Below are 8,862 nucleotides of genomic sequence, written 5' to 3'. Positions count from 1 at the left end.
CGAGGTAGAAGTCTCTGTAGTAGGGTCGAGGAATGTACCTAGGAAGATCCCGACCGTCGAGGAGGATATAGAGGTGATCGAGATCTCCACGATTGAAGACATTGACCATAATACTACCTCATTTTACGACCCCGATGAAGATGAGGACGAAGATGAAGAGGAGACTAGTAGTACCGACTAGTGGTATGAGTTCAGGTTGGACCTTTTTGGAAAAGTCCTCGTATGTGAGAGGGACTTTAGTAAGAACCCTAGTTGTACCTTTTGGTTGTCCTCTGACCCTTACGACCCTTAGGTTCCACGTGTAAGTTTTAAACCATGATCTTACGTAAACTCCTCTGGCTTTATGGTATGTACATATTATTATCCCGAGTTGCCCTTTTTATTATTTGTGTATGGAGTTGGGAATGCTTCCGCATGCATGTTCATTTTTTTTTTTTGGTCGCGTGTGTTCGAATCTTGGGATTGGCAACGAGCGAATTATAAAGGAAAAGCAAAATGGGATGCATCGCTCGCAGAAGGCCATGGGGCATGATAGGTTCTACAAATCTAAACAATCTCTATGATCATTCATAGCATATTGTGAACGACTCGGAAGATGAGGATCATCTCACCCTTAAACAATTCAGACTGAAAATTCAAAAGGAAAGAGAAGCTGCTATAAAAGTAAAGTGTGAAAGAACAAAACCGAGAAGAAGAAAAAGAGATACACCATAAAGAGATGGTGGATGAATATCATGTCTTCCTTAATGAGAATACGGAAGATGGTGCGGGAGATGAAATGGAGCATGTTGAAGTGAAAGAAACACAACTTGAGGGAGAGTCAACTGAGAATACGGGTACTCGGGCAGAAGAAGAAGAAGAGGATATGAGGGAGGATACCGACTTTGAACTACAAAAGGACATTCTACACTTTCAGAATAAATTGAAACTATAAGTTCAAGACTTGCACAAGACCCTGTTTCGGGAAGTTGATGAAATGAAAGGCAAATTGGCTCATGGGGAAAAGTATACTAGAAGTGCCATAACTTATATACGGCATTCACTTGAGTACCATAACTTTCAAAACGTTTATTTAAGTGCCATAACTTTCAAAAATTGTTCACTTGAGTGCTCCAGTAACTTTTCCGGCATGGCACGTCATCTTTCCGGTGAGCCACGTCAGGTTTCCGGTACCCACGTCGGCTTTTTGGGCGTCTACTTCAACATGACACTCAAGTGAATAATTTTTGAAAGTTATGGCACTTTAGTGAACATTTTGAAAGTTATAGCACTCAAGTGAACACTGTACAAAAATTATGGCACTTCTAGTGTACTTTTCCCTGGCTCACGAATTCATGAAGCTAAGGGAAAACATGTTTGAAAATGCGGTCTTGCCTTTTTGAAAGTGGAACAACTGGGCAAGAAGACAGAGAACTTTAGAGTTGTCATTGATCTAGATTTGGAACATTTTTCAAGCTCTTTCTAGTTAAAATTCCTATAAATTTTGTGCCTTCTACATCTACTCCAACATCTACTTCAACCCATGTGCACCAAAAGAAATAGGAAACTGAACAACTTGTAAATGCGGTACATTCTTTCTCGGTTGAAGAAGCTGCTTTTTATCTAGAAAGAAAAACCAGACTTGCTAGAGCTGTCATGAAAGCCGTTTGTAATACAAGGTTGAGAGAAGGACATGAAAATTTTGTGAAAGCATTACTCAAGAATAATGGATTTATCTACGAAGAAGAAGCTTTAGAATTTGCATCCAAACCAACCGAAAAAGGAATTGAAGATTGGCATGCTGAAAGGAAAGGATGCTCATGGCATAGAAGTTCAAATTCTAAGGATTCCGATTTAGAAGAATGGGTAGGAAATTTTAGTTGGATGGTTAATTTTTGCGAGGACAATTTTTCCGCTACTATAATTGTCGCGAGTTCTATAGGCTGAAATTAAATCAATAAATGTTGATGTGTTCAAGATTTGGTAACAATTACACCAGGTTATTGGTGAAACCGGTGGCCCTATAGTGGGCTCTCGCATCTTGCCTCCCATTTGGACAATGCTCGGAAGTACAAGAAAGAAATGGGCGATGATTTTTGTTCCTGTGGAGCATCTTTCACTATCATTTCATTCCGATAAGAGTTTTGGATAGCAATTATTTCGAAATCTCCAGCTCGGAAAGGAATTTAGGGAGGCAACAAATTAGCCAATAATATAGGATAAATTCTAAATAAGGGCCAGAAGTGTCATCATTTTCTCATATAAGGGTGTAAAGTGAACTTTATTTCAAATAAGAGCTCAAAGTGCCTTCTTTGAAACTAAAGTGAATATTATTTAAAATAAGGGTTTGAAGTATCAATATCAGCCTAAAAAAAGGGCCTAAATCACCAAATGGTTAAGGGTATTATCATCATTTACTTTTTATTTTTTATTTTTTATTTTTTCTATTTTTTAATTTAAAAAATTAAAAGTACAGAAAAACAAGGAAGAAGACGAATACACAAGGGAGAGGGCTTGCTCATGCCAATGGTCGTTGCACCACCGCCCATGGGATTGCCGGCACCTCGGCGTGGGCCGGCGACCTTTCCAAGGGCTAGCAAGGGAAAAATATAAACTATAGCTTTGACCGTCTCCGAAAAGCAATTTGATTAGCAAAATACGCGTAGGGAAAAAGGCTACTTTGTGACTCCCTGAATCATCATCAACTATGTGGTTTGTCACCTTTTTTTAAGGAAGAAAAGGATATGTTTTTTTGGATCTAGCCAAAAAATTTCGTCTGTCGTGATTACTTCTTATAATTGCAGCTTTAATCATCTTCCTCACTTGCCCGGATCTAGTTTGGTGAGGGTCCATGACGCCCGGGAAATTCCAACTTTGTAAATTTGCTCGAATTCAATAAAAAGGAAGATAATTGAATTTTAGTCGGTGCAAATTTTTGAATCGAAAGGACGAAAGTGACGAATTTGGACGAGTCCGGAAATTTTGTTCGGTTTCGATTGGGTCTCGAAACCATGGTCACCGCGACTTTGGACTTTTTATCCTCGCGCCTAAAATTTTCCGAACCGAACCTAGCCCGTGAAAATCCAAATTTTATCCCCAATCGGTTGAGCCAAAAATCCAATCGGTCATGATTTGCCAAATTACGGAACCGCCCTTAGATATTATTCATGTGAGACAAAAATCTATAAAATTGAAGAGATGGGTGGGCCCCACCTCGGTCAAACTAGCCCCCCAGTCAAACCCACGTGACTTTTTCTCTCTCTCTTCTCCCCTCCTCTCTTTCCCATCCGCCTCGCTCTCCTTTGTGTTGTGCATGACCCCCTCTAGAACCGAAGACATCCTCTTCTTCCTTGGTCATTTTTGTGCGACCATCACCTCCGAACGTTGCTCCGCCACTCCACCACCACTCAGCCACCGTCCGACCACCGGTCGTCGTCGCTGAACCCGCCGGACCGCCACGTAAGCCTCCCGACGTCGGGCTGCCCCGTTGCGCGTCCGTGGGCGTCTTGGGCTGCTCCGGCCACCCCGAGCCTCTTCCGGCCGCCACCCACCACCACTCCACCTCCCCCTCGACCCCCCGAAGCCGTCCTACCGCCGTGTGCCGCCGCGGAGCCACCGATCAACCCCGAAACAGGACCGAAGCTCCTCATCCCCTGTTTTCGTGTCGCCGATTCGGGCCGCTGTTTTGGCCTCCTCCGCCGTGACCCATCCTCCGCCGACCACCTCGAGCCGTCATCATCCATCCCTCATCGTCCCCCCGAGCCGCTGGAGGCCGACCGCCGGCCGTGGAGCTCAAAATCAGCCTCGACGACCTCTCCTGTTTTTGAAACGACCCCAGACATTCACGCACCGGTTACGTGCAACTTGGAACCGCCGCCTCCGGCTACCGACCGCCGCCTCCGGCGCTACCTTCGGCCACCCCGAAGACCCCCAAACCTTGGCCAAGCTTCCCCCAACCTTTGCACAACCCAAAACCCCACAAAACAGCCCCCGACACCCCCGTTTTGCTGCTGCCCCTGTTTTGGCCGCCATTGTTCACGCCCGGCCGCCACTGTTCCGACCAGCTCCGGCCGCCACCCCGCAGTCTTGTGCCACCTTCTCGAAGTGTCGCCCAGTCGTGCGGGTCGTCCCAAACCGAATTGGAGCCCGAAGCTCGAGTTGGATCGCGAGTCGCTATTAATTGTCGTCGTCGAGCCGGGCCGAGTTCATGTCGTCGCCGCCCGATTTGAGACCGCCCGAGCAATTAAATTTTTGAGTTAGCCCCTAACTCTTGGTTAGGACGCTAATTACATTCGGATTAGTTTAATTAGATTATTAGGTATTTAGGTAGCTCGATTAGGGCCGGTTTAGGTTAGAAACTTAGTTTAGGTTCAATGGCCCTAATTGGTTAAGTTAGTCTAATTAGTTAGGACTCTATGCCTATTTAAAATTAATTGATTTGACTGATTGAATTGATTGATCGCAAGCGAGCGATAGGTTAAAGACGAGTGCGCAATTGGAATTGAAATTGGGATTAATAATCGACTCGGTGCAATTGATTAGTTGAATTATTGGCTGTGAGTACCGGTTTGGCTGTTGATTGCTGTGGGGGTCCGATTAGAGGATAATCGCCCCAAATTGCCCGATGTGTCGGTCAATTTAATTGCGCATTCATGTGACCACATATGAGATAAAATTGCATGTTTTTGGAAGAAAACGGCCTTGGGCCAAGTATTTGAACATGCCTGTATAAGCATTCGACCTAAATCCAAGAAATGAACCGGCTAGTTGTCGAAGTGCCTGAGTGGTCACATAATGGGATAATTCTGACGATCATTGTCTTACGGTCGTTCGATCCAGCCAATCATTGTCTTACGGTTCTTTGGATGCGCGTCGATCATTGTCTTATGGCTGTACGTTTGCCGGTCGCAGCTTGTGATGGGCCGAAGCCTTTTAAGGATTCTTGTTAGCTCCGTGCCGTGTCGACAATCATTGTCTTACGGTTGGTCGAGCGGAGTCACATAGACTATCAGAGGCCGTCGCCGGAAGTAAGGGACGATGCCTGGTCACGCCAAGAGAGCACCAACCGACTATTGTCTTGGACCTACGGGTTGGATCTGATAATAAACGGACTACGTATGGTGTCCTGTGCATCCAAGTGATGTGATGCTTTGCAGTGGTGAATTGATTTGGTTGGTTGACTGTTGAGTCGAGTCTGCATTGCATTACGTGTGGCCTGGAGGGTAAGTTTGCCTGTGATTGAAATATCTATTTTGTGCTGATGTGATTGCTTTTTAGGGTGTCTAAGCGAATCAACGTCCTCACCGAGCTTAGGCGTTGGCTCACCGAGATTAATTTCTCACCCCGTTGTGGTTAACATTTTTTCAGGCAGTCTTGAAGGCCGTGGACGTTGAACCGAGAGGATTGTGGTAGGATTTTTAGGAGTAGACGAAGGATTAACCTTACCTGACCCCGTGTCTTTTTGAGGTCATAGTGAGCGGCCCCGAAGTATGGGGTTATGCATATTTTACGTAGCTCAGTAGGGTTAAGATTAGTCTGCTATGGTTGTTTAATGAAATTGTTTTTGATGAATTGACTGTGTTGATTTTCCTACTATTCTATCATACTGTTGTTGTTGTGCGGGAGGATTGCACGTTTCGCATGCGCTGTAATTTCATAGGTTGATAGCCTACCTGGGACACTATCATTCATGACCCGAGGCGAGTAAGGTAGGGATGTCGCGAGCTTGAGAGTCGGGGTGCGACATCCCCGCCCAAGGTGATATCAGAGCAAGATCGGCCTGATCCATCCGGTCATTGGCCCGGAGTGATAAGGAGCGATTGAAATGGGATAGTTAGTGGGCTAATAATCATTATGCATGTGATTGTTGTTGTGGATTTAAGTTGTGGGGCCGCTTTCTGACCGCGCTTTGCTATGGGATATGCGGGACTCCGTAATTTGCACGCAAAATGAGCTAGCGTGGTAGAAAAGTATCCCGAGGACCCCGGACTAGGCCTGTCAGTCCAATAGGAGAGATTTTGGAGGAAGATAGAGCGTCGCGCGGCTGCCGAGCCGTTGGGCAAGAGCCAACTATGGCTGGAATTCTGCAAGCTCTGGGAGCTATTGGAGACTTGATGGGGCAGCAAGTGAGGAATCGGGATGCTGCCGTCGCCGCTGCTTCTTCTGAAGTCTCACCTGTGAATCGATTAGTTGGAGCTGTAAATGATGGGCACCTGGCCCAAAAGTTGGTGGAGCAATTTCTTAAGCTGAAGCCGCCCAAGTTCTCTGGGAGCGGAGATCCCGAAGCTGCCACTTTGTGGATCGAGGAGCCGGAGAAAGTGTTTGACCTGTTGAGGTGTACCAATGAGGATAAGGTCACCCTGGCCGTGTACCAATTGCAAAGGAACGCAAGTACATGGTAGAGAGCTACCAAGGATAGAGTGTTTCCCGAGGGTATGGTCCCGACGTGGGATGCCTTCGTGGAGGCTTTTAATGGAAAGTATTTCTACGACACCGCGAGGGAACAAAAGATGGCAGAGTTCTTTCACCTGGGTCGAACCCGGATGACGGTTGATCAGTATGAAGCCAAATTTGCTGAACTGTCCAAGTATGCTCCGAGATTGGTTGAAGACCCTGTGGATAGGGCTAGAAGGTTCAAAGATGGGTTGAAGCCCGAGATCAGAAGTGTGCTGATACCATTCAACCCGAAGGATTACAATGACCTTTATGAGAGAGCGCGGATGGTAGAGCAAGATTTGACCAAAAAGGCCGCCGCTTCTGGATCGCGATTCGCACCCTCGAATAGAAGAGATATTCGGTAAGGGAAGAGGCCGATGCGGGGTAACAGATTCAATGTTCCGCCTAATCGTCGAGGAGCGATTAGTAAGCCGATGCCTCGCAGAGACGATGTCTGCCGCCTGTGTAATCGGAGGCATGGATCCGGTCCGTGTCCAATGCATGGAGTCTGCTTTGGATGCGGTCGGCAGGGCCATCTGGTGAGAGACCGCCCACAGAGGCAACAAGTCAAGCTACGGGAAGGCCAAGTTGGAAGGATCGCACCACCAAATTACTAGAACAGACCACGGACGTAAGGACGAGTGTTTGCGATCACCCGAGATGAGGCGAAGACTCACCGACCGTCATAGGTACGGTCCTTCTACAGAATAGCATAGCTTATGCTTTATTTGACCCTGGTGCTACGCATTCTTTTGTTGCGGATTAATTTGTTAGACTGTATGGATTGATTGTGGTACCATTAGATGTGGTTGTTAAGGTGTTTACACCTTTAAAGGATAACGTAATAGCTGCTGTAAGCTGTCCTGGTTGTAGACTAATGGTAGATGGTCATGAGAGTGAGATAGATCTGGTTGTACCGGAGATGTACAATTTTGATCCGATCGTGGGAATGGATTGGTTAACGAAGCAAAGGGCCACGATGGACTGTTATCGTAAGGCGATTCAATTTAGGCCATTGGATGGGGCCGGTTTTGAATTTTTGGGAAATCGAGGAGAAACCTTGATCGTAGTAATCTCGTCCCTAGAAGCGACTCAGCTGTTGGAAAGTGGTTGCCAAGGTTATTTAGCTGCAGTAGTGGATACGTCCGTTGGGGAAACCGAGTTGGAGAATATTGTTGTAGTATGTGAGTTTCTAGACGTTTTTCCCGAAGAATTGCCTGGATTGCCGCCGGAAAGGGAAATAGAGTTTGTGATGGAGTTAGCTCCGGGAATGAAGCCAATCTCTAAAGCGCCGTGTAGGATGGTGTTGTCAAAGCTAAAGGAACTTAAGGTGCAGATGCAAGAATTGTTGGATAAAGGATTTATCCGCCCCAATACGTCGCCATGGGGAGCACCAGTGTTGTTCGTCAACAAAAAGGATGGTTCTATGAGGTTATGTATAGACTACGGGCAGTTGAATCAAGTGACGATCAAGAACAAGTATCCACTGCTTAGGATTGATGATCCGTTTGATCGATTCCAGGGAGCATCGGTGTTTTCTAAGATTGATCTACGGACCGGATACCATCGATTGAGGATCGGGAAGGAAGATATACCGAAGACCGCATTCAGGACGCGTTATGGACACTATGAGTTCACAGTGATGCCGTTTGGTTTAACGAATGCTCCTGCTGCTTTTATGGACCTAATGAATAGAGTGTTCAAAGAACTCTTAGATCGCTTCATCATAGTATTCATAGATGATATCCTGGTGTACTCGAAGAGTTCTGAGGACCATGAGCAACACCCGAGGATTGTGTTGGAGACTCTGAGATTGCATCAACTTTTTGCCAAGCTCGGTAAGTGTGAGTTTTGGTTAGCTCGTGTGGCGTTCTTAGGCCACGTGGTTCCCGGTGAAGGAATCACTGTGGATCCGTCAAAGATTGAGGCAGTTATAGATTGGCCAAGACCGACGATAGTAACGGAGATCGAAGTTTCTTGGGATTGGCGAGGCTACTATAAATGATTCGTGGAGAAGTTTTCAGCTATAGCCTCGCCTATGACTAAGCTGTTGAAGAAGGATGTGAAGTATAAATGGACAGACCCGTGCGAGCGTAGTTTTCAAGAGCTTAAGCATAAGGCGACTACGGCTCCTGTATTAACGATTCCGTCTCTGGTCCTGGAGGATTCGAGATCTACGGTGATGCGTCTCTCAGAGGTCTAGGTTGTGTGCTGATGCAACATGGAAGGGTAGTAGCGTATGCATCTCGCCAATTGAAACCCCATCGCTTGAACTATCCGACACACGAACCGGAGTTGGCTGCGATCGTGTTTGCTTTGAAGATTTGGAGGCATTATCCGATCGGAGAAAGTTTTCAAGTGTATATCGATCCTTAGAGCATGAAGTATCTGTTTTCTCGAAAAGAGTTGAACATGAGGCAGCGTCGATGGATGGAGCTACTTAAGGAT

The 8,862-nt window shown here is 46.2% G+C and overlaps 1 protein-coding gene across 1 annotated transcript; it reads left to right on the top strand.

The window, feature by feature from the left end:
- The first annotated feature begins 6,413 nt into the window (after positions 1 to 6,413).
- On the top strand, positions 6,414 to 8,419 carry LOC125316460. The gene is made up of 3 exons (XM_048284797.1): positions 6,414 to 6,775; positions 7,189 to 7,761; positions 8,110 to 8,419. Exons 1-3 carry the CDS (start codon positions 6,414 to 6,416, stop codon positions 8,417 to 8,419), a joined length of 1,245 nt encoding a protein of 414 aa, XP_048140754.1.
- Positions 8,420 to 8,862: the final 443 nt, after the last annotated feature.

Source organism: Rhodamnia argentea, chromosome 9, assembly GCF_020921035.1.
Source record: "Rhodamnia argentea isolate NSW1041297 chromosome 9, ASM2092103v1, whole genome shotgun sequence".
Classification (NCBI taxonomy): Eukaryota; Viridiplantae; Streptophyta; class Magnoliopsida; order Myrtales; family Myrtaceae; genus Rhodamnia; species Rhodamnia argentea.
Note: the sequence above shows the minus strand (reverse complement) of the source record. Positions and strands in the feature narration are given on the sequence as shown.

Excerpts from the sequence above, each read along its gene's own strand:
- LOC125316460 (XM_048284797.1), top strand. The coding sequence starts at position 6,414 with ATGGTCCCGACGTGGGATGCCTTCGTGGAGGCTTTTAATGGAAAGTAT. Across the intron at positions 6,776-7,188 it reads TCGAATAGAAGAGATATTCG|ACTGTATGGATTGATTGTGG; the intron begins GTAAGGGAAGAG and ends TTAATTTGTTAG. Across the intron at positions 7,762-8,109 it reads AAGGTGCAGATGCAAGAATT|AGTGTTCAAAGAACTCTTAG; the intron begins GTTGGATAAAGG and ends CCTAATGAATAG.